We start from the raw sequence: 26,561 nt of genomic DNA on the forward strand, positions 1-26,561 counted from the left end.
GTTATAATTTATGATTGCTAGTACACTTTACAGACACAGACTATGACTTCTCTGGAGGTGGAGAATTGCTGTTTGATTCAAAGGCATAGTGGTGGACCCAAGTGTCATCTCCAGTGATTATTCTAAAAAAAAAAAAAAAAAATCTGATGTTGGCTAGTGTATCTGAGCTGAATATAGATGTCAACTCCAATATGCCTTTGTTCACACATAAGTTCAGGGACCCAACATAAATATTTAAATGTGTCACTCCTAAAGATCCATCCAAAACACTTTGTTTTACACCCCAATAACTGAAAGCCTTTTTATGCAAGTTTTCTGAATGTAATTTGGCTGTCTTCAATGACGATAGCTGATACTGTACCAACAGTCAAACAAATTAATGATATTAATGGATGTCCTGAGTTATGGACATTCTGTGCCAGTTCCATCTTTGAACTACTTATTAATCTAAATAAAGTTTTATTCATTATTTTCTGTGCATATGCTACTTTTTTTTTTTTTTTTTTTAATTTGATGCTAGTTTTTGGAAATTATTTCAGAAAAAAAAAAAAAAAACCAACACCCACCTGATATCTGATAGGTTTAAATGCTTTCGTTAATAACCATTATACATCTGTGTATTAAAATTAGTCAATCTTTTTTTTATCATCCTTCATATTTATACTCACTGTTCTATTGGATAGAGAGAATACTGATGACAAACCATTGGGTTTTTAATTTCTGATTCTGGCACTTTTAATCCAGTATTAATCCACTTAACACTTTAAATAGTTTGATTTTCAAATATATCAAATATATTTGTCAAGTTCAGTTAGTTTTTGCTAGCAGTATTCATGTCTGACTATCAGTGCATGTGGAGAAAGAAAGATGAGCATCGATGCAAATTGAATCTATAATTTGTAGCTTTATTAAAGTACATCAGACTCGATTTACTGGCACCCCAAATTAGAAAAAAAAAAAAAAAAAAAAACAGGAATCATAAAATTCAAGTACATAATCTAGAATAGGTATAAACAGATGTTTTTCATATCGTAAATAAGTGACAAGAAGTGGTATTATAAAGTTGTCACTGGGAGATTATCTTGCAACCCCTGCTCTGTCTTCACACCTACAGCTAAAAAAACAAACAAAAAGCATTAGTAGAGGCATTTGATGCAAGAAAGCAAGCTTATGCAGCATCAGCCAAAAAAAAAAAAAAAAACACTCCCACTTCACCCCTCTGTTCGTTCAAAATACCTGTCCAGCTGAGCCTTAAACTTATTTAGGCTATCAACTTCCACGACAAGGGATGGAAGTCCGTTCCACCAACCAACCACTCGCTGGCTAAAGGCAAATTTCCGAACGTCTATCCTACATCTGTCTTTCCTCAATTTGAATTTATGCCCTCTCAGGTGATTATTCTGAGCGAGAGGAAGAATCCCATCAGCATTGAGCATGCTCAAACCATTCAATGCTTTATACACCTCTATCAGATCACCTCGCTGGTGCCTAGTCTCCAGACACTGTAATTTGCAAAACTTGAGCCTTTCTTCGTAAGAGCAACCCTTTGTTCCATTCACTAATCTTGTTGCCCTTCTCTGTACTCGTTCCAGGAGCTCTACATCCTTCTTGAAATGAGGCCTCCAGGCCTGTATACAGTACTCTAGGTGTGGCCTGACCATTGCCTTATACAAGGGAATAAAAGAACAAATCTTTAGTTTGTTTTAGCACGTCATATCGAGTGTTGTGTTCGTTGCACAGCAAAAAGAAAACTTTTGTTTTATTATTTATTTCAGGGATGTCAAAAAGTTTTTTTTTTTTAGTAAATATATTTTTTTTTTTGTTTAGAAATCATGAAAATGATAGGTAAACGCAAATGAGTTGCATTTTCAGTTAAATAAAAACTTGAAATTATTCAAAATTTTGAAAATGGTAGATCCGTTAAATCTTTAACGAACCATTATAATGTTGATGACCAAACCACATGCGACAAATGGAAGCTGTTCGATTTAAAATTGACATCGTAAAAAATAAAGGAAAGCATCGTATTGGACAAGCAAGTAGTGCATGGTAAGTTTTTTTGTCTATCACCATATTTTTTGTAGGTTGCTGAACATTTTTCAATACAATAAGTCCCCGACTAATGTAACTTCGGACTTATTAAATTTTTTTTTCACTTTTTTTTTTTTTTTTTTTTTAGGATTGTAAATTTTAAAACAGTTTAAAAAAAAAGCAATCAATAACGAAGATAATGGTACGAAAATAACAAATTCCAGATTGCGCAAGCAAGACATGGAGTAATGCTTAAAAATAGGAATGAAGAGAAAATTCTTAAATTTTATTTATTTATTTTTTTTTGGTCACACATTTCACCATAATAACATAAAATCCCACTGAATTCCAGCTATCGGTATTATCGTAAATGCAATAAGTTTACCACACAATTATAATGGACTGCACTAACAGAAAAGCTGAATAACCCAGAAAGTGCAAATTGTTTTTATTGTTTTATGGTAATCTGAGCTCGCATGGGGGTGATAATAGTGAGTCTTGGCCTTAACCCTGTGAAGTTCTTTGCAGAAAATTTCATTTTGACCATTATCATGGTGCAGACTAAGAGAATAAGTGACAGCGGTACTAGTAAATCTACCAAAAAAAAAAAAAAAAGCAATTGATTTGCATCAGAAAATTAAAACAATAAGGATATATGAAAATGGTCAAACATTAACAAGTATTGCACGGAATTTAGACTTGTCAGTGTCAACAGTGAACATAATAATAAAGGACAGAATACGTGAAGCAATGAAGGGATCAGCAACAATGAAGTCAACTATAATAACCAAGGCTACGAAATACATATCAGTTCTTACTGTACAATAACACGAATTTCTTCTTCCTCTTGTCTTCTTTTCTTATATGCTGCTCCGGCTACTTCACCGCTGTTCCCCAGATAAAGTTTTTAATTGAACTAATTAAAAATATATGACTATTTTTCCTTCATTCTTCTGAGGAAATTATGTGATTTTTGTAATTTTGGCATATCAGGGATATAATAGCAATATTTTATTAGTCATTCCTGAGTTCGTAAAACTCAACTTAAGTAAGAAATCCTCTTATGTATGTCAGACTTACTGTATGTTTGGATTAACTGGGAAGTCGATTATCCGGGATTTCCCCCCCCCCCCATCCATCCATCCTGGAAAATTGAGTCTACTGTATAAAAAATATCAATTTGAAAAGGTAGAACTACAACTTTTTGGAACATGCATACCCTATACATAGATACCCAATCCTGGATGGGGTACCTATATCAAGTAGCACACAATGCCTAAATCTAAAGATCAATGCAGGCATACTCTACTTATATTTTCTGCTAAGACTGCAGCTACACTCCTCCTGAATTGCTGACATATTCAGATAACAATGGACAGGTCCAAGATGAAAATAATAAGACAAACACAGGGCAAGGACTGTAAAAGATGTCCGAAGAGCACTTTAGAATATACAAAGCACAATCTTTGCTCCCCACAGTTCTGACACGAATCTACCTAAAGGCTCACTAGATCACTTTGAATGGTGCATCACAAAGGAAAATAATAATTGCTACTATACATGAGGAATAGGCTGTCATCAGATACCTGCAAATGCAGATATTCCTGACGATGTTCCAGAATAACAACATTGAAGTAGGAGGACCAGTTTGCCCAGGGTGGTTTATGGATCTGCCTCTAACTGATACATTTGCAGGAAGAGGGTTGGTCGCTGTTTTATTGACTTACAAATGGATTCTTAGTAATCCTAATGCTTTATCCCAAAAAAGTAAATAGTTTGGCATTTCATTATTACAAATGACATAACTGTAAATTCTAATTAAATGTTATCCTCAAAATTCTATATAAAACTTACCAAGAGACAAATCAAATAAAGTTTTGGAAGAGAGTTCCTTTAAAATTTCTGGTTCTTCTATTTTCAAGCAGAGACCTGGATCTTCTCTTGAATTTAAATTTCCTCTGTAACATCGATTTTTACAATGGGCTCCAGATGCCAGTAAATGAAGCCGAAGGATTTCAGTTATAGAAAACGAGTCAAGGGGCATATTTCTTAGTGGAGAACCTGGTGAAGAAAAATTCACAAATAAGAAATTAATTAATTTTGGAATATTAAAAATGTTTTGGAAGATCTTGTTTGAGTGAAATATAAAAAAAACACATGCACGCACTCACACTCACGACTTCAGTGTGGAGCAGTGCTGTACAGCGTGTCAGTACATGTGTAATTTTGTATTTAGTTAAAATTTTTGATCTGTTTGCATATTGCTACTTTAAAAAAAAAAAAGTACTCAGCCTTACTTTTAGAAATAAATTAAAATAAATTTTAACCTATTTGCTAAAGCTGAGCTTGGCAAATGGCAAGCAACTACCCATGGGAAGTTCTTGGATCTTTCTTTGGCTTGCACAGTACAGGTGTCTCTAGCTTTGCAAGCTTACATTAAGCAAGGGAGATTTATTAATAAAAAGTAATTTTAACCAGTTGGCATGACCAGCATTTATAACTGATTTAAGGGTGCCATTTATCTACATAACAATATTAAATAAACAGATACATTTAAACCTTTTTATATATCCGAGAAAATACAAGAATTTACCTTGAAATCATTGCACCTTATATATATACTACTGTATTTACATTATACACAATAGAAGCTTGCAATATTAGTTCCAGATTTCTTAAACCATTAAGTACAGTGTAAATCTGGCGCTCTCCTGAATCCAGTGTATTTTCTGAATATTTCATTGCATACATAAATTATACAATAAAACATAAATATGTGATGAATAAAATGCAAGAAATGTATCATAAAATTATGGAACCTTATATGTATACTGTAGTTACATTATTACAATAACAATTTAAGATCCCTCAAAAGAATTAAATGTAGGGATCTAGTGCCTTCCTGAATCCAGCTCTTTTTGAATGTCCAATTTAGTTTTCAATTACAGGTTTTTCCCAATAGTTTTCCAGTTTCTTCGCATTACTAGCACCAGCTCACTCACTTGATCTCTTTAAGTCCATTTAAAAAAAAAAAGAAAAGGCAAAACTACCTACACGGTAAACCAAAATCAATCATTCTGACACAAAATACAAATAAACAGTATGTAAACCAGTATTGAGGGGAACAGGTATCCTGTGTGTTATCAGACACTCAGCCTAAAACATTGATGGATCCAATATCTCTCTATTATTTAGGAGAAGTCCGGTTGGCATGCCTCCCTAAAACCCACTCATGCACACCTTCTCGATAGTAAGCCCTGTTACGTCACTTAGGTGGCAACGAACGTGTAGAGTGGTTCTCTTCAAGACGCCTGGTCAGCGTGAAGAGGAAAAGACCAAACCTCCAGCATATGACAGCACGACGAAACAAATGCCCCTCAGTCCCTAGCAGCTTTCACTCTCCCTCTTACGGCAGCAAGAGGATCAGAGTGGAAGCAGAGGGTGCTAAGAATCTCTGGGTACGACCAGGCTGCCATGCACGGAAATTGAACTTGGCCTGTTATAACATACGATCACTCATCGGTGAAGACAGGATATTAGAGCTGGAAAAAGGAATTAGAAAATGTGAATTGGAATATCATCAGTTTGGCTGAAACAAGAAGAAATGAATCACTTATAAGTTTATTAAGTGGAAATCTGCTGTACACCAATGGAAAGAGTGAAAGGAGTGAAGGTGGAGTTGGGTTTCTGGTCCATAAAGATTTTAAAAACAACATTTTGGAATTCAAAAGTACATCACAAAGGGTGTCAAGACTAATACTCAAGATTTCTAAGAGGTACAAGCTAAAGATTATAATGATTTATGTACCAACATCAAGCCATGATGATGAAGAGGTTGAAGAAATGTACACCGAAATTGAGAGTCTTCTAGATGAGTAGAAAACCCACTACACTATTATTATGGGAGACTTCAATGCTAAGGGGGGAAAAAGACAAAACAGAGCAAAAAGGGGAACTATAGGAAATTTTGGAATTGGTAAAAGAAATGAAAGAAGTGAAAGACTTGTGGAATTTGCAGATTCTCAAGGACTGTCAGTAATGAACACTTTTTTCAAGAAAAAGGCGAACAGAAAGTGGACATGGAAGAGTCCAAATGGATTAACTACTAATGAAATCGACTTCATCCTCACTAACAGAAGATATATTGTGAATGATGTTACCGTCCTGAATAAGTTCACTGTTGGAAGTGATCACAGAATGGTAAGATGTACACTTGATATAGATGTAGGAAAGGAAAAAACTGACTCGAGTAAATAATACAAAGGTCTTTGAGATAACAGAAGAGGAGAAAAAGCAGAATGTACTGGAACTTAAGAACAAGTTCGAGCTTCTGCAGACTGCTCAGGACCAAGATATCGACGAGGAATATTACAACTTTCTGAAAGTGATAAAGCCAAAGAAACCTATAAGGAAACAGAAATCCAAAGAAGAAAAAATTAGTCAAGAAACACTTGTCATGATGAACCGAAGACGACAAATGAAAAGCAAGAAAAACACTGACAGAGAGAAAATCGAGTATACTGAGTTATGCAAAGCCATTAGAAAGAGACTCAGAGAGGACATAAGATTATTTAACACAAGAAAAGTAGAACAAGCATTAAGGGAAAACAAAGGATTTAAATCAGCAGCCATGAGCAGTAATACAGAAAGACAAATGATACTGAAACTGAAGAATAGCGATGGTGTACTTATAAACAGCAGAGAAGGCATAATTCAAATAGCAGAAGACTACTATAGAGAATTATACAAGGAGCAAGGGAATGATACCAGCAGTGGGGAAGATGGATTGCAAAGTAGCAACACATACGACATACCCGATATTCTTCCTGATGAGGTAGAACATGCATTGAAGAAAATGAAGAATCGGAAAGCCCCGGGGGAAGATGAAATTACTGTAGAGTTGTTAAAATTGGGAGGAAGAGACATAATACAAAAACTGGCAAGGCTCTTCACAAAGTGCATTAGAAAAGGTGTGATGCCTAAGCAGTGGAATAATGCAATCATAGTTTTGCTGCATAAGAAAGGAGATAAATCAGAAATTGGAAATTATAGACCAATTAGCTTGTTATCCCACATCTACAAGTTGTTCACAAGGGATTAGAAAGAATACTTGATGAGAATCAACCGAAAGAACAAGCTGGCTTTAGGACAGGATTCTCAACAATGAATCACCTTCACGTAATATCACAGCTAATGGAGAAAGCAAATGAATATAAAACACCATTATGCCTGGCATTTGTGGATTATGAAAAGGCATTTGACTCCATACAGCATAAGGCAATGCTTCGGGCACTGCAAAGACAAGGCCTAGATACGCCATATATTATGATTTTGAAGAAAATATATGAGAGTGCTACCTCCTTTATTAGACTAGACAAAGACAGTAGGAAATTTAAAATTGAGAAAGGAGTTTGACAAGGAGACACATTATCTCCGAAGCTGTTTACTGCTGCCCTTGAGGAAGCTTTTAGAAGATTAGACTGGTCGCAGAAAGGAGTCAATGTGAACGGAGAGTACCCAAACCATTTACGTTTTGCAGATGACATTGTGGTCATAAGCCACGATCCCAAAGAATTAGAGGAAAATCTTAATCAGTTATGCACAGCTAGTAAGGATTTTGGACTAAAGATGAATTATGGCTAAAACAAAAGTAATGATCAACAGGTATGCCACAGAAAGGGAAATAATGATTGAAGGAGCAGTAATTGAAAAGGTGGAGTCATATACTTATCTGGGACAAGTTATTAGCTGTAATAATGATAAATGGCTGGAAGTCAAGAGAAGAATAAATTTTGGATGGATAGCATTCAGGAAATATAGTCACATACTGAAGAGCAATATCCCAGTTTGTCTGAAACGTAAAATAATGAATCAATGTATACTTCCCACCATGACTTATGGAAGTGAAACTTGGGCACTCACCAAAAGAATGGAAGAGAAGCTGAGAACTACACAGCGAAGAATGGAACGAATTATATTGGGAATCAGACTGTTAGATAAGAAGAGAAACACATGGATTAGGCAGCAAACTCAAGTAAAGGACATTCTTATCAAAACTAAAGAACTAAAATGGTCTTGGGCAGGACACGTAGCTCGAAGACATGATGACAGATGGACTAAGAAAATACCAGAATGGTATCCAAGAGGAGCTAGAAGAAAACCTGTAAGACAAAGGCGGAGATGGATAGATGAAATTCATGAGTTTGTGGGTAGTAAATGGATGGCCAGTGCTCGAAATAGAAGGAACTGGAAAGTTGCTGGAGAGGCCTTCATCGGGCAGTGGATTGAAAATGGCTATGATGATGAAACCAGTATTGACTGGAAACAAAAAATAAACTAAAAACAGTATTGCTAAGTGGTGTTACTGTACAGTGCAAGCTAAATGCAACTCCTCACGAAATGACAGGTCCTAAACAGATGTTTTATAAACCACAATTCAACAAACCTCAGTTAATTAGAACCACCAAGCGGGAAGTCCTTTTCCCATAGCATGGCTGAGCAGAAGGGTGTATAAACTGTACTGTTTATTGAGAAAGGGTGCACACGACCATAGCATTTTAAATGGCAAGGACACAGGAAACTTTTGCCAGTACAAAAAGATACAGAAAATTAACACACAGCCTTTCCAATTTCTGGTCAGAAAATTCAGCGGTATTCTCATTAATTACAATATCTATTAAAAAAAAGTCAATTTTCATTAGTGAAATTTAAGAACACACCTTTGAAAGCACGTTTCTCAGACCCCCCCCCCCCAATTAACTGTGAATTACAATTCATTGGAAAATCAAAATGAGAAGCATTCAGCTTTTTTTCTTCTTTTTTTTTTTTGACAGGGCCTCTGCACCAAACACCTGCTAATGAGTAACTTCTCCCAAGGTGTTTGAAGTGAACAGCACTATTCTGGGAGAGCAGAGTGCAACTTTAGAGGAGGAGATCAAAATATACAGAGATTCAGCACAGGACAATTCTACTGGTTAAACTATAATTCATCATTGAATTCACAAGACCAAAAACTCAACATTTTTTGCGTCTGATATAAGCCAAAACTGCAAAATCAGAGGAAATAAGTAAAAAGGAGAGAAGTTGATAACATGTGGCATGCTGTAACTAAACTGGTGCTTGATGGAATGAAAAAGGAAGGGATTGTTTTGTAATTCTTCCTGATATCAAGCAGAAGTCCACATTGCAATATAAATTAAATTTCCATGACAATATTATTTTTTTATTTATATTTAGGTACATCACAAGGATTGTTTACCAATGCATTTCCATTTTACAATGAAAAGGAATTCTGAAATTTGTGTGTTAATTTTCTGTATCTGTTCGTACTGACAAAAGTTTCCTGCATCATTATGCTTCTGAATGTTAACATACCTAGAATTTGGATTTTACTGTCTGTGGATTTCTATTTGTATTTTCTGTTAGGTACCAATTGTTTATGATTGCTTAAGAAGATACCGTTGTGGTCTTTGTCTCCTTCAGAAATGTTGAGTAAAAGTTTTGTTTATAACAACAGCCCTGCTGTCTAGACTTCACTAAACTGACTTCAAACAGAAGATTTGTTTTTCTCGCCTACCTTGCCTATTTGTACGGAAGCTGGAAGCCCATAATTGTGGTATAGGTTTAATTTCAAAGAGTATGCTAAGTAAATGCATTTTGTAATCCCTGAATGGTACAAGAAAATTAACTAGAACCGTGAAATTGTGGATAATGTTTGGCAGCATCATCAGCAATTTCATTTTTTTTTTTTTTTTTTTTTTTTGTTTTGTTTGTTGTTTTATTTGGAGCATTAGCAACTAAGGCCATATTGCTCTGGGATATGCGGTGGTCATACCCTGACCTTTCCGCATCCTCCTTACTTGGTGGCGACGGACTCGAACCCCGGTCTAATCAAGAAGCGTGTGCTACGCACTGCTGCTCCTTCCCACCTGGCTACGGAGGCGCCTGCAATTTCATTTCCTGGTATTCCAGCAGAAGAGAACCTTTTGCTGATGATCTCTGAGAATCAACTCTGCTCTGATGAGGCTTAAGCAATGGATAAGTAGGTGAGGAAATCTTTTGCATGGATAATTGGGCACTTTGCGAGTCTGTGTATATTATGCTCTTTTAGATTGAAAGATGGAAAATATTTTCCAGAGCAAGCTTTACGGCATATAATTCAGTTGTGCAACTACTACATTCTGCTGGAAGTGATACAGAAATAGTAGTGTCATGGAATACCACTGCAGCACCTGATCTGCTCTCAGACTACAGCCACTCCCCGATTTACGTAAGGGTTGCATTCTGCAGAACTCTACATAAGTTAGAATTTTCCTAAATGCTTATGCAGCACTCAAAAATTTGAAGTAAAAAAGAAATGTTCGATGAACATGGTAGTGACCTCCAGAAATGTGTGTTTTAGAAAAATATCACAAAGGCATTCAAAATTGATTCTTATAACCGAACATATGATAACGATGAAAGCGTAGTGCAACTTCCATTATAAAAATGACCTTTTACAGAAATAAATAGCTTAGTTATATAGTGAAAACTTCCAAAGTCTTGGAACAAATTACCAAAGGAAAAAAAACAAACAAACAAAAAAAAAAAAAAAAAAAAAAACTGATGTGTTATTGGGTTCACATTACGATATTTTCTCCATACCTCTAATTTATTCCTATGGAATGCAAAATACATTTCCATGATTTTTTTAAAACGTTTGCACCAGCTGGCAAAAAACTTATGTACAGTCGAATTATGTAAGCCGGGGTGTGGCTGTATATATTTTAGCGAAGTCAGGATAACATAATATACGAGCAACGTGTAGCTGCTGGATGTTAACGTCTGCTAAAGAGTGGTTTCCCCATTGGTCAAAATAATTGTCACAAGACATGCTGTCAGGTGATATTATTGTATAATCATTTTTTTAATGATAATTTTGTATATTATTGGAAAATGGTTGCTGTTGTGGATTGTTAAGAGTTACCCTATCAATATCTGGATAGCAAACGGAAAGGTCTATTGCAGAGATTGATCCGGTAGGGAAACCAGTATTCAATAATGTTAAATTCTGTCTGTTGATCAACATTTCAATAAGCTTTCCATGCGTGTATAAGCTGGAGGAACCCCATAATGGCTGGTGAGTATTAAAGACACCTAGTAAAAAAGAAGGAGGTCGTAGTTGCAAGACAAGATCTTCGATTTTAGCATAAGGCACATGATGAAAGAAAGCAAGCTTATATAGCATCAGCAAAAAAAAACAAAACAAAAAAAAAAAACACCCTTATTTCACCCATCCACTCGCTCCAAATGTTTGTCAAGTTCTGCCTTGAATCTATTCAAGCTATCAATCTCTACAACGACAGATGGAAGTTTGTTCCAGCAATCAACCACCAGTTGGCTAAAGGCAAACTTCCACACATCTATCCTACAATCGTCATTCCTCAATTTGAATTTATGCCATCTCAGGTGATTATTCTGAGGAGGAAGAATCCCATCAGCATTGAGCATGCTCAAACCATTCAAGGCTTTATACACCTTAATCAGATCACCTTCCAGGTGCCTAGTCTCCAGACACTGTAATTTGCAAAACTTAAGCCTTTCTTTGTAAGAGCAACCCTTTGTTCCATTTACTAATCTTGTTGCCCTTCTCTGTACTCGTTCCACCAGCTCTAAATCCTTCTTAAAATGAGGCCTCCAGACCTGTATACAGTACTCAAGGTGTGGCCTGACCACTGCCTTATACAAGGGGACAACACCTCCTTATCCCTGCTAGAAAAATTCCTATCATTGACAAGACACCATGAGCTACTCTTGCAGACTGTCTACACAGCTCAGAAAACTTCATATCTGCCTGCACAATTACTCCCAGGACCTTTTCATTCTCTACTACTGTCAGTGTGGTACCACTGAGTTGATACGTTACTCTGGGATTACTGCTTCCCATATGTAGTACTTTACATTTGTCAATGTTAAACTTCATTTGCCACCTCTCAGTCCATCTGCTCAACTTTTCTAGATCCTGTTGCAGCAGTGTACTGTCATTAACAACCCTGCCAATCTTTGTATTGTCTGCAGACTTGGACATTAAGCTTGATATACCATCATCAATATCATTTATAAATACAGAAAACAACAATGGACCCAATACTGAACCCTGAGGGACTCCACTAATAACATTAGTCCACGAAGAGCAGTGTCCATTGATTACCACTCTCTGTCTTCTCCCACTCAACCATCCCTTTATCCATAGCAGCAATTTGCCTCCAATGCCACACTGCTCCAATTTGTGCAGCAGTCTTCCATGTGCAACAGTATCAAAGGCTTTTTCTAAGATCCAAATATGTGATATCAAAGTTATTCTTTGCATCCAGTTCCTTTGTGACTACATCATAGTATCCAATCAAATTAGTCAGACAAGACTTCCCCTTAACAAACCCATGCTGTGTCCGAGCTATAACTGAAGTCTTGTCTAAATGATCCTGCAATGCTTCTTTAACCAGTGCCACCATTAATTTCCCTGGAACAGAAGTTAAACTAACAGGTCTGTAATTACCTGTCTCTCTCTTTGATCCTCCTTTGTGTATTGGGGTCACATTTGCACATCTCCAGTCCATGGGTACCTCCCCTGAGTTCAGGGAAGCTCTCATAATTATGGCTAAGGGTTTGCTTACTTCCTTTGCTGCCTACATTAATATAACTGGATAGATTCCATCCATCCCAGGTGCCTTTCTTGTGTTCATCTTCAACAACTTCTCCTCCACTTTACTCTCAGTTATTACAAGATTATCTAGCTTACTGCCAGAGTTGAATACACCTCTGGCATTCCCTTTCCTGAATAACTCCTCATGTGTGAATGCCGATGCAAAACACTCACTCAGCCCGCCAGCCACCTGAGCAAGACCAACCCATCTCCCTCCTTCTAGAATTTACTTAAGTAAAGAACTCTTTGCTGTTTTTCTTTGCATTCTTTGCCAAAGATTTCTTGTAATCTGCCTTCGGCTGCCTAACCTTCTTTGTAACTTGGTTACAGACCAGCTTATATCTATCATCGGCTTCTGTATCACATGTTAATTTATATGTATCCCATGCTGAATAGAATATGGACGATTAGGTGGAAGGTAAATTGAGAACAAAGTAACAGTGATTCCAATTACTATGCACGTGGCAACAGCTTCTAAGGAGGTTTGAAATGGAATGTGTCTAGAGGGAACTCTTGAATCCAATAGGATAACTACTTCTCCATGAGCACCAGTGGTGTACTAGGCTGGAATGCACTGGAACGACGTTCCGGTACTTTTCTAAATGTCATAATAGAAAATCATTAAGTTTATACACCTAATATTATGAAACAATGGCATAATCAAAGGGGAGGGAGAAATATCTATTTTACTCATTGCTACTAAAAATATATATATATTAATAGTAATCTTTAAAATTAATAGATTTCTTTAGAAATTTATTTAAATACAAAAATATAAATTTTGCAATGAAACTTGAACGTTTCTTAATAAAGTACAATGTGTTAGATAAAGAGATCCAACAAATGAGATATACTGTGATGACTGCAAATGCTGCATTTTGATTCGCCATGAGCTGAATGCTAGAACTGGTTGTTCTATAAACCGTGAGTTTGAAGTCTGATTCAGTTACTGTACAGTCAATGTGGCGTTATCATATAGTCTTCTGGAGAACGAGCATTCCAGTACTTTTTTTTTTTTTTTAGCAATACACCTCTAATGAGTACCAATAGTGTCCAATCTATCTTATCTGAAGTGAGTATAATTTTTGACTGCAGGGGAAACTTGGGGCATCGAGTTGTTTTCTTGTAGGCGCATGGCAACAGGATGGAAGTTATGAATTAGTTCATGGATATCATCGATTTTGCTGTGAAAACCTCTGCAATTACATTGTGATGTGTTCCATTATTTGGTTTTGTACGTGGAAGATGTATCTGTCTGCTTTTTATGAGTGGATTGTTTATAATAGTTTTGTTTTGATTTTTCTTTTCTGGGAAATGTGGGCCATCCTGAGTAATTGCTATCATCCATGTTATCTTTGCATGCATTTCAAGCAGTTCTTCTTGACCATTAGTATCATCTATATCCATGTTTGTTAGGCATGATTCTGCATTTCAACAGGATACGATATTTTCAAATATTTCTGCTACTTGTCAACATGGAGAACTCTGGGATGGAATTGATTATTGCTTTGATCTAATAAGTTTGGTTTAGATGGATGCTGGACCGAGAGTACTGATCGAGACCAGTCAGAGATCGACATTTTTGGGGAGATGGACACATCTGTCTGACATGCCACTGATTCGTGTCTATGGATGGCAGAAGCATAAGTACGTTTTGGTATACTTAAATTGACATGTTTTCTAGCTTCTTGGTAAGAGACTATTTTCAATTTTATATTTTTGTATCTTTTCCCCCCTACCTTCCAGAGTTCCATCTTTGGAGTAAGCTGGATCTTGCCACTACAATTAGGACACCATGGTGTAAGTGCCTTGCATTCAGCCTGTGTGCAAGCTTTGCACCCACAGTTTAGACATGTGGCATCTCCACGGCAAGCTGTCTGAGAATGGCCAAATTTTTGACATTTATAACAACTGTGGATTTGGGATATATGGCCGAACATGGCAGTTGGAGTGCACTAAAAGTTAAGATTTTGTTTCTCGTAGGGGCTAAAAACTGCCATCTTTTATGATCATGATTCTTTTTGCATGAGAGACATTTTGATTTTTTAGCTCCTGGACTATTTCTTCCTCAGAAATAGTTAATATATCCCACCTAAAGAAGCTAGCCATAATAATAACTCAGAATGTCTTGAGTGAGATGTCTCTATTAGTAAATTTCCTGACTGGAGACATTTAACCATTTTTGGCGAACTTGCTGCATTTTCTAGGCATCTCTGGATGATAAAAAGGGGAAAGCTTGCTCACAGGTTGGGATGACAAAGAATGCACTATGAGTAATGCTGGAGATTCCTGCTTTCCTTGTCCTTTTTAAGTCTCCTTGAATGAGAGAAGTCATGGTTGGTGTCATAGTCATGTAGAGAGCTCTTTGGCTCTAAACTTGGAAATCAACAGGTTTCCATTTCTGCTCCTTTTAGCCCTGAAGGATGCATTTCCCCCCCAAGTTACCGACCTGCCACATGGAGGCAGGAGCTGTGCCATTAGTGACCAAGCAGTTATTGAAGTTAGTAGAATGGTTAGTATTTGATATGTAGACCAGAAAAAGAAAGGTGGATTCTCTTTCTGGGTTCTTTCTTCTGACTTTGCAAACACAGAACCATCTGAAGTAAACGAAAGAGAAGAAAATCACACAAGAAAAGAAACAAATATATATTGCTTTCTATAACACTTGGCACTAGAGACCAAATCTGCATTTTCAAACATTGACATAACATTTAAAAGAAACAAGCAGATTGTTTTTTTTATATTCAAACTGCAGGAGAGGAACACGAACAGACTCTTTACATCAGCAAGGATAAAAACACGCCTAGAATCATCAGCTTGCTGCTTGGACTGTTCAGGATTGCTTTCACCAAAAATTTATTTCAAGAGGAGTTCAACTTGTCTTCTTTGAAAAGATCTTTTGGACATGAGTTAGTCATTATTGAGTAATAATCACTTACTAGTGATGGCTTATTGTATTTTTCAATTTGCCAACTCTTCTTGTCAGGGGTTGGCACTATTCTACCTGTATACTTACACATTTAACCAAAGATAGCCAATGTTTGCACACAAGCTTCAAAATATTATTTTATTTAAATCTATCATTTTTTAGAGAGTAAAAAAAAAAATTACCAAATATTAATCCACTTGCACAAGAAAGTATGCCGCCCTTCAAAACACAAATCAATGAGATGACAATCTATGACCATCAAGTGCTCAATCTCCTCTTTTAATACTCCCGCTACTCCAATTTTCAGGGCTATTATAAGAGAAGCATTATCAATGCTAAGTGTCAGACAGTTTTTCGCTTTGTCTGCCACCTTCCAGTGCCGACACTGAGAACAAGCTGCTTTCAATTTGAGTATTATTGTTTTTTTTTTTAATCATCAAAGATCACACCTTTTTTCTGCAATTAATTGTGAACCACAATTCATTGGAAAATCAAAATGAAAAGCATTAATTTTTTTTTTTTTTTGGATATAGCTTGGGATCACACTGATTACTGCCATCACTACCTCTTTATTTCCCCAACTGCTTAATTTCAGTAACAATCTTGTTGTTTGCACCCCACTCTGTTATTTTATTATTGGAAAACATATTTCTGAATAATGCCTCTGCAATGAGCCCAATTGGCACAACTCAGAGGAAGGCAACATTCTATGATAAACAATGCAAATTAGGCATTCAGCACATACAATAACATCACTATAAAATGCTGCTACTCTTCATAATACCCATATAATTTTTGGTATCAATTTATTAAGTACATGTTTCATGTGAATTGGAAATACATTGCATTTATAAAAAGAATGATTTTTAAAAAGCATACCATGATATAACTGGGGCCAGGATGCAGCAGCTGAAGCAAACTGCATGGCAGACTTAGTTGTCAGGTCAGAATCATCTTCTCTAACATCTACATTAAAAGTAAAGTGGCCACAACTTAATCATTTGTAGCAAATTACTATTCTGTAAGAATATACAGTAATATAACTAAAAAGGTTATGGATCAAAATTTTTCCTTTATAAATCTGAATTTCTTTATTAACTATAATAATGTTGTTTTACTCAAAGATACTAATCACATATTATTATTGACATTCAACAAATTCTAGAAATTCTCAGAAAAACACCTGCGATGCCATCATAAAAAAGCTAACCCCCCCCCCAAAAGTCTGGCTCTTAAAAGGAAATCGATATTTCCTTTTAAGAAGTCCTTCCCCCACCATGCAGTGACATCACCAAATTTCTTAACAAAAATACATTTAATATAAGTTAACAAATAAATGCCTGTCCTCAACAGAATTAATGTCATGAGGACCTTACTAGAATTCCTATCTACCCGCACTAATGCCAAAACAATGCTAAAGTATGTTATGTTAATGTCAAACTATACAGATACACGAAGATTGTCAAGGTGGTTGGTTAATGTGGGAAATCAGTGTGCTTGGCAAATAAGGACTAGAAAAATTATTATTTTGATGAGCTGAGAAGAGGCAGTTAAGGTTTAACCTTGAAAAATGTAGGGCATGGCACTGAAGGCAATGGAGAAAGAAAGACTAATAATTTTACAGCCTGACATGAAGTGTTCTGAGCAGTGCACACAAGCAACTAGGACAGCTCATAGGATTATTCTGTCAATCTGTCAATAATATACAGGAATTGTGCCACAAGGGATAAGAATGTGACTGATTCATTACATAAGCAAAAGGTCAAAAGGTTAGGCCACATCTTGAGTACTACATTCAGGCCTGGACACCTGATTTAGGAAGGATGCAGATCTATTGGAATGAGTACAGAGAAGAGCAACACAATTAATCAAACATACAAAAGGCACCCTAAGCAAGAATTCAGTTCTGCAAATTTCAGCTTCTGGAATCCAGTCACCTATGAGGACAACTGATTGAACTGTTTAAGGTCTTAAATGCATTCAGTAAATCAAATGCAAATGGCATCGTATGTCAGTTATTAGCATTCAATGAGAAAAAACATGTCATGTCCAGAGCTCACTACATGCCAAGTATGAAGCACATGAAGAAATAAATGTAATAATTTTAGTATCTATTACTCAATAATTGCATTTTAATCAAAGCAATATATGCAGTGAAACAAAAGCTGAGTTTCCTATTAGTATTAGCCATGGAGTGAAAGACCCACGTGAAATAAGTTACCTCCATAGGTAACTTATTTCAGTAATTTACAACTTGCTGGCTAAAAAACTTCCTGCAATCCAGTCTAAACCTCTTTTCCAGTAATTTGAATTTATGGACCCTATTTCTGAAATCATTTATATATAATATTGTAAATTTAATTTCAACTCTCAGATTGAAATTAAATTTACAATCAATCAATCAAGTCTTTTATCAATTAAGTCTATTATCAATCAAGTCTTTTTCTAAGGTGTCTAAGCCTACATTAGCTGATGTCTTTCCTCATTTGGGACACAGCTTCTTGTCGATCTTGTTGGGTGCGTTGCCTATCTTTGGACCCATTCAAAACACTTGAGTGTCTTATTTTTTTTAAATATGGTATTCACACAGGAACACAGTACAGAATTTAAAATTAATACCCATTATAAAGCGGTTCGCTTTACACTGATTCGCTATAACGATGTTCTTATATTATAACCCATATCTGATTATAATGCTGTCTCAGATCACTATAACGCTCTTTTACAGATTGCATTTTTGGCATATTTAACGAAATCGTTTCATTTGATGGAGTTGATAGCTTGAAAATGAATAGCAAAACAGCATCAAAACGTTTCCCACGTTCAGTGAAATTTTCTCACACGCTAATTTAATTGCAGCACAATGACTTGTTACATAGTTCCAAGATCAACATTTTAAAAAATGATCAAGTATACTGCTTGTATTATTTGCGTTATATGCATTTATCCGAAGTCTAGTCATCACTCAGTACCGTATTAGACATCGTGCAAAACGGACAGTTTACTTGAACATTGTATCATAATTAATGCAACCAATGCGGTTACATTTTCGAAGAGTTAATAATGGCCGATAAGAATGAAAAAGCAACATCTGAGCGCAGTACGAAGACTATAAATGTAGGGAAAATACTACTGAATTTGAAAATTAAATTAGACGTTTTGAAGTGAATCAATTCCGGTCAATGACAAGCGGATGTATGCCATAATTTAGGACTTGTAAGTTTAACTGTAAGAACAATTATAAAAAAAAAAATAAAGAATTAATTTTAGCTGCGGGAAAGTTAGCTGTTCCACTGCAAGCAACTAGGGCTAGGCTGGCTATTAGGATTGAAATGGAAAGACTAATTTTATTGAAGATAATATCCAATGCAGAATTCAGTTAAGTTAAATATTATAAAAAAAAAAAAAAAGAGAGAGAGAGAGAGAGAGAGAGAGAGAGATTAGCCAATATGATTATCTGAAGAAAACTCAACTGAAAAAAAAAAAAAAAAAAAACGTGGAACCATTTAAAACTGGTAAGGGCTGGTTGAATAGATTTTAAATCCAGGGAGAAGCCGCAAGTACAGATCAAGGAACTGAAACTTTCAAAAAAGAACTTGTTAAAATTATTGAAAGGGATATTATGTGTTATACTTCTCAACAAGTTTTTAACATAGATGAAGTAGGACTTTTGTGGAAACGAATGCCTAAAAGAAGTTTCTTATTGAAAGAAGAAAAAACATGCCAGGTTTCAAAGTGGCAAAGGATCGGTTCACTTTATTGTTGGTTGGTAATGCTGCAGGGGATTTAAAATTAATACCCTTTTTATTTTATTTGGAAGAGGGCCAAAGTTCAACCCAAAATCGACACATTTTTCTTGATTAAATTCATCAATTAAATTCATGATTTTAATTGGAATTTTAAGTTTAATTTTGATACGTAAATAGTTACCACATAATTATATATGTATGTAATGCAGAATATTTTATTTGTACAAATATTTGAATATTAAATATTTTGACCGACATTTGTGCATCTTTTCACTACCGTTTATTATTGATTAGGAAATATCCTATGGCACCGACCGCAACTCACAAATACATGTTACCTTACGGAATGCAGAGCTCACTTAGCGTGGATTCACTTAGTGCTCGGTTTTTCCAGAACAAATTATCAGCGTTAAGCGGGGGTCACCTGTATTCTAAATGTGTGACACCTTATACAGTGATATTGTATATCTTTATCTCTATAAGCAAATGTACAATAAACCATTCATAGGACACCATGGGTCTTACTCACTGCCTGTCTACAATGCTCAAAAAACTTCATATCCAACCATATTATAACTACCAAATCTTTCTTTCTCTACTGTTTTCAATTTATCTCCACAAAGTGGAGAAGTTATTTTTGGATAATGATTCGCCAAGTGTAAAACATTGCATTTTGCTGCATAAAAAGCAGCTGCCACTTTTTTTGACTATCCCTGAAGTCTATTCAAGTTGTCTTGAAGAAATTCTGCCTCATGTTGATCATTAACTACTCTACCAGTCTGGATATCATCTACAAAATCTGGCATGGCATCACATCACATATCCATTCATCAATGTCATTTATAAAAATCAGAAACTATGCTTCTGTAACACACGAATAAACATTTAACTGAAGATTTCAGTTATCATGTAGTATGTCCCACATACTTCATGATATTAGGAGAGCAGGCTATAAGAAAACAATGTTAATAACAGATTTGAAGTTTGAATAAAAATAGCGAATAATGAATAAGGAATATGTAGCAAGTAGTCAGGAATGAGAGTGCAGTAGCTTTGAGCAGACCATGGTTCAAGCCTGTGACTGCTAAATATGATTAACGATTCTTTTTGTGATTTGTTGTTAACTCTTGTGACCTGGTGGTTATGCCAGATTATAAACAAGATTTTATTATTATTATCATTATTTTTTAAATAAGGAATAATTTTTCCCCCAATTTTTATTCAAATGTATTTTATATGAACAATGCCAAATTCTGAGTGCAGGTAATGAACAGATGTAGAGTCCTTGAAAAGGCACTGATTTCTCAAATTAAGGCAACCACAATAAGTTGCTCTATGCTGAGAAAACAACAAGGCAACATTTTTCTAAAAATGATTATTTATTAGTGTGTGATTGTTGGCATATCAAGTGAAATGGCAGAGTATAATGGATATTAATAAGTGAATAATTCCTTTACAATAGCATTATATAATTGGGGGTCCTACTGTCCTCACTACAAGTATTTTTCCATAATTTTTACAGTCTTTTCATTCCACAACTCTTGTAAGATAAAAAACCAAGCCAAACAGGTAGGTTAAAATATAACAGAAGCAGAACAAGAAATTTTAAGCAATAAGGAATGGGATAAATTTTGTAAATCATAATCTATAACCAGATATAAAAAATTTCTTAAAATTTCAGTGTGATCAACAAAGATTAAAGTGGACCAACTATTAGAAGGAATTGGGGTTTTTTTTGTTAGTTGTTGGCACATCAGCTTCTGTGGCCATAATTCACCTCCCAAGGTTTTTGCATTTTACTGCGATCCAAGCCCGAGGCGGGATTCAAATCCACGACCTTTGGGTTGCCAGGCAGGCACTTTACCCACCTGGCTAGCCCAGTCAGGCAGAAGAAGGAATGAGTATCTGGGTCTCTTTGACCTCATGCCTGGTACAAGGTTAATAATAATAATGGCAGAAAAAAAAAATCACATACCATAAAGGAGAAAGAGTTTTATAATAATAACACTGCAACCTGTACATGGCCTACAGCTATCACAAAGCTTTCAACCCCATGCCCCATAGCTGGCTGATAAAGACATACACTGACAAACTTCCTAGAGGTAATCATGGAAAAATGGAGGACCACCACGAAGGGTGACAACATCACAAGCAGGCTGATACACATCAGAAGAGGAATCTTCCAGGGAGATGCCCCAAGCTCTCTATTGTTCTATCTAGCACTTAACACGCCACCCACTAAGCTCAATAACAGCAAGCATATACCCTTAAAGAAGGGAAGAACCTGTACACCCTTTCCCACCTGATGTGCACTGATAACACCAAACTCTATGACACAACCGAGAATCAACTAACAGCTACTCCAGATCACTAAAAAGTTCAGCACGTATATAACAGGATGCAATCTGGCCTAGACAAATGCAAGATCCATGAGGAGATCGAAGCTATGACAGAGGAAGAGATATACAAATGTCCATAGATGATGCAACCCCACCAGTTAGAACATGTTCACAGTCAAAGATACTTACGCAGTCCCAGTTCTAATGTACTCCTTCTGGATCATAGATTGGACGAATGCTGAGCTGGAGGAGGATGTTATTATGAGATCAACAGGATAATGATGACCAAGAGCTGCCAACACCACTCAAAGTCGGCCATCAAGAGACTGATAATAACTCATAAAGAAGGAGGGAGAGGAATGACTGACCTCCTGAACAAAAGAAGAAGGCGAGTAAGAACCTGCAGGATTATTTCCATAGATGATGCAACCCCACCAGTTAGAACATGATCACAGTCAAAGATACTTACGCAGTCCCAGTTCTAATGTACTCCTTCTGGATCATAGATTGGACGAATGCTGAGCTGGAGGAGGATGTTATTATGAGATCAACAGGATAATGATGACCAAGAGCTGCCAACACCACTCAAAGTCGGCCATCAAGAGACTGATAATAACTCATAAAGAAGGAGGGAGAGGAATGACTGACCTCCTGAACAAAAGAAGGCGAGTAAGAACCTGCAGGATTATTTCCAGGAAAACACAGCACCAATCCACCAAGCCATAAGAAAGATAGACAAATAGCACACAATACTCAACCTTACCAAGGAGACCACACTCCTGCAGACAGAAAGATGGTTTACTGCATGGCTGACAATACGATGCCCTTCATCAAGACCACATATATAAGATGGCTTTAACACTTGGCTCACAAAAGGAAAGCTCTTCCATGAAATGGAAGAACTCATGCTTGCCATCCTACACCAGGAATTACAGGAAATACATCACCAAGGACCCCAGAGTAACAGATGACACTTTCAATGCCACCTTGCCCCAGAAACAATCCAGCACATCAGTGTAGGATGCAGGGTGATCATTCAGAGTAATCACAGAAAATGAGTCAGGAAATACATCAGAAGCTAGTGTAAAACTACCAGGTGATCAAAGAAAGCTTACTACATTATAATGAACCTCAGGCCATACTACAGACCCCTACCCACAGACTATACTGGGACCATGCCATAATAAGAGAAGACACTCTTGCACAACAGAGCAGACATAACCCTCATTGACAAGAAGGAAATGGCTACTCACCTGATTGATACATTGGTGCCCAACAGCAGCAACCTCCAGAAAACATGAGGAAAAGATCAGGAAGTACTCAGACCTAAGACAGGAAATCAAAGATATGTGGAACAAGTAACGACCATTCCAATCACCGTGTCAGCCACCGGCATGGTGCCAAAGGAGTCTCCATAATAACCCATAACAGTAACAGGCCTCCTAGAGAACAACTGTAAATAGGGGCGTTCCTAGATCAACAGTAATAACAACAATAATAGTAATCGGACACAACCAACCATCCCATGCAGTTGGTACCAGTACCCATCGCAGGACAGGGAAAAAAATCCCATAAAGCAAGAAAAGGTTTTATTTTAATAATAATAATACATATATATATATATATATCCAAGTATGTAAAAAGAAAATAGGATTGTTAATTTATATCTATTTTATAATATTATTTCTAATCTGTAATATTATTTTGTCACAGATCTGATTAATGCCATCAAAAATGATTAAACATTATATCCGTCTGTATATTATTTGAGTTAAGTTGTAACGTATAACATGGCTAGTAAAATAGCTACTCAAGAAAAACCAAAAACCTAAACAGGTGCTAAACGTAGCCTGGAAAAAATATATATATGCCAAAAATAACATAAAATAAGCAATACAAATGTACAATTAATGTGTGTGTACATATATATATATATTAGTAAATTAATAAGAGGAGTTTACCTCAATATAGTACGTGGAACACTTCCGTATGATACCCTCCAGAAATTAAAACGGAAAAAACGAAAAAAATCGACAACTTACCGGTACGTTAAAGTAAAATATAAATAATTAAATAATTAAAGTAAAATATAAATAATTAAATAATTAAAGTAAAATATAAATAATTAAATAATTAAAGTAAAATATAAATAATTAAATAATTAAAGTAAAATATAAATAATTAAATAATCAATTTAACACAATTCAAAATCAATTCAAAACAATTAAAATTCAAATTAACGCAATTAAAAGAATCTAACGAAAATATTCAAAACGATTTTCCTTCCTGAAGCTGACAATGCTTTTCGACCGACTGTCGTGATCACAGGAATGAAAATTACCGAATCAGGCTAAACCTGCAACTTAAATAGTGATTATATGTCTTCGCGCATGCGCGTAAAGGTCCACGCATCGGAGATCAAATATGGCCGCCGAACATTAACAGAATTCTCGTGTAATTTAATTTCAACGGTTTCTACAATTAATAGTCGCGTATAATTACGTTGAATGTTAAGTATTTTGGCCTCGTTAAATAAAAAAGTATGTTTTTCGTTAATGGCATGAAAGGCTAATTCTGACGCTGCTGAACGAGAAGCACGAACTGAGGCTTCGTGTTGATTTACACAAATATTAAGAGAAAACCGCGTCGAACCCTGGTAAGACGAATCACAATCACCGCAAGAAATGTTGTATACTAGATCATTAATTTGTGTTGCGAACGCGGAAAGAACCGAGCGATTGTTCAGTATAGTGTGTAACTTCCGTATAGGCCTAGCTATAATTTTAAATTCGGTATCTTTAAAGAATCTGTTAAGCTGTTTGTGCCACTGTTCAACATATGGGACAGAAATAAAGTATTTTTTATTTTTTATTTATATACTATATCACCTTTCGAGACAAGGTGTACAAACAAATTTTTGGATTACCAATGGGTTTGAGCCTGAGTGGCTTAATGTCAGAGATCTATCTCTCAACGATTGAGCAGATACATTTGACACCTTTTCGTCCCCGTATCACATACTATGGGAGGTATTTAGACGATGTTCTAGTTATTACTGATAGTAGTACTGTCCAAGACATTTTACATTCATTTAATAATATTCATTCTAGACTCAAATTTACATTGGAAAGGGAAGATACGGATACTAAGTCATTAAACTTTCTAAATTTCACGCTTACCCAGGACTCGAACAAAATACAATTTAGCATCTATCGAAAACCCACAAACACCGGTATGCTTCTACATTATAATAGCTACCACCCGTTCACCTACAAAAGATCGATTATCTTTAATCAATTTCTAAATGCCTATAAATATTCAACGACGGATTCTGCTTTGGACTCAGAAATACAAATATTAACTAGCAGATTCTTGAACAGGGGTTATCCCATTAACACAATAAATCGAATTAGGGTACAAGCTAAGGATAGGATAAAAAATACTACACCAATCAACAATAGTAATATCAAAAAATACTTTATTTCTGTCCCATATGTTGAACAGTGGCACAAACAGCTTAACAGATTCTTTAAAGATACCGAATTTAAAATTATAGCTAGGCCTATACGGAAGTTACACACTATACTGAACAATCGCTCAGTTCTTTCCGCGTTCGCAACACAAATTAATGATCTAGTATACAACATTTCTTGCGGTGATTGCGACTCGTCTTACCAGGGTTCGACGCGGTTTTCTCTTAATATTCGTGTAAATCAACACGAAGCCTCAGTTTGTGCTTCTCGTTCAGCAGCGTCAGAATTAGCCTTTCATGCCATTAACGAAAAACATACTTTTTTATTTAACGAGGCCAAAATACTTAACGTTCAACGTAATTATACGCGACTATTAATTGCAGAAACCGTTGAAATTAAATTACACGAGAATTCTGTTAATGTTCGGTGGCCATATTTGATCTCCGATGCGTGGACCTTTACGCGCATGCGCGAAGACATATAATCACTATTTAAGTTGCAGGTTTAGCCTGATTCGGTAATTTTCATTCCTGTGATCACGACAGTCGGTCGAAAAGCATTGTCAGCTTCAGGAAGGAAAATCGTTTTGAATATTTTCGTTAGATTCTTTTAATTGCGTTAATTTGAATTTTAATTGTTTTGAATTGATTTTGAATTGTGTTAAATTGATTATTTAATTATTTAATTATTTAATTATTTATATTTTACTTTAATGTACCGGTAAGTTGTCGATTTTTTCGTTTTTTCCGTTTTAATTTCTGGAGGGTATCATACGGAAGTGTTCCATGTACTATATTGAGGTAAACTCCTCTTATTAATTTACTAATATTATTATCAACGTAGAACATATTGAGTATTACAGCTCTGATTCATACTATCTATATATATATATATATATATATATATATATATATATATATATTAAATAATGGCTTAAAGTTTAAAATAAGAAAATAAATAAATAAATAAATATTAAGCTGTCATTTACTACTGGCTTATGTTTTTATTTTGTTTTACTTTGAATTATCGGATATATATATATTAAAAAAAATAGGCTGATTTTAATAGAAGCCAATTCCAGTGTGTTCCATTAATTCACTGGCACAGGGTTAACAGTACAGCAGCCTCATTACTTTCACAAATGATTATCAAAAGACAAGTCCATCCAAATAACATTTAGCTTGTTTGTAAATAACTATTTTATTAGAAGTTACATAGTCACTCATTGTCATTTTTTCTTTTCCTTTGATTTGCTTAAAGTTTTAGCTGTAATACATTTAAAAATGTCTAAAATAATCATAATACTAAACCGAACAAACCTATTGGCAAATCTCTAGGATAGGCATGCCAAACTCATTT

At 35.6% G+C, this 26,561-nt stretch overlaps 1 protein-coding gene across 1 annotated transcript in view; it reads right to left on the minus strand.

Annotated features, from left to right (window-relative positions):
- The window catches only part of Acf (ATP-dependent chromatin assembly factor large subunit), a 373,562-nt gene that overhangs the window by 190,944 nt on the left and 156,057 nt on the right, over positions 1-26,561 (minus strand). The window contains exons 11-12 of the mRNA XM_090376504.1: positions 16,521-16,607; positions 3,886-4,092 (exon numbers count right to left, since the gene is read on the minus strand). Coding sequence (XP_090232630.1) covers positions 3,886-4,092; positions 16,521-16,607 — 294 coding nt within the window. The remainder of the gene's footprint in view (positions 1-3,885; positions 4,093-16,520; positions 16,608-26,561) is intronic.

The sequence above is a fragment of the Mastigoproctus giganteus genome, chromosome 6 (assembly GCF_048544385.1).
Source record: "Mastigoproctus giganteus isolate SK-2022 chromosome 6, ASM4854438v1, whole genome shotgun sequence".
Classification (NCBI taxonomy): Eukaryota; Metazoa; Arthropoda; class Arachnida; order Uropygi; family Thelyphonidae; genus Mastigoproctus; species Mastigoproctus giganteus.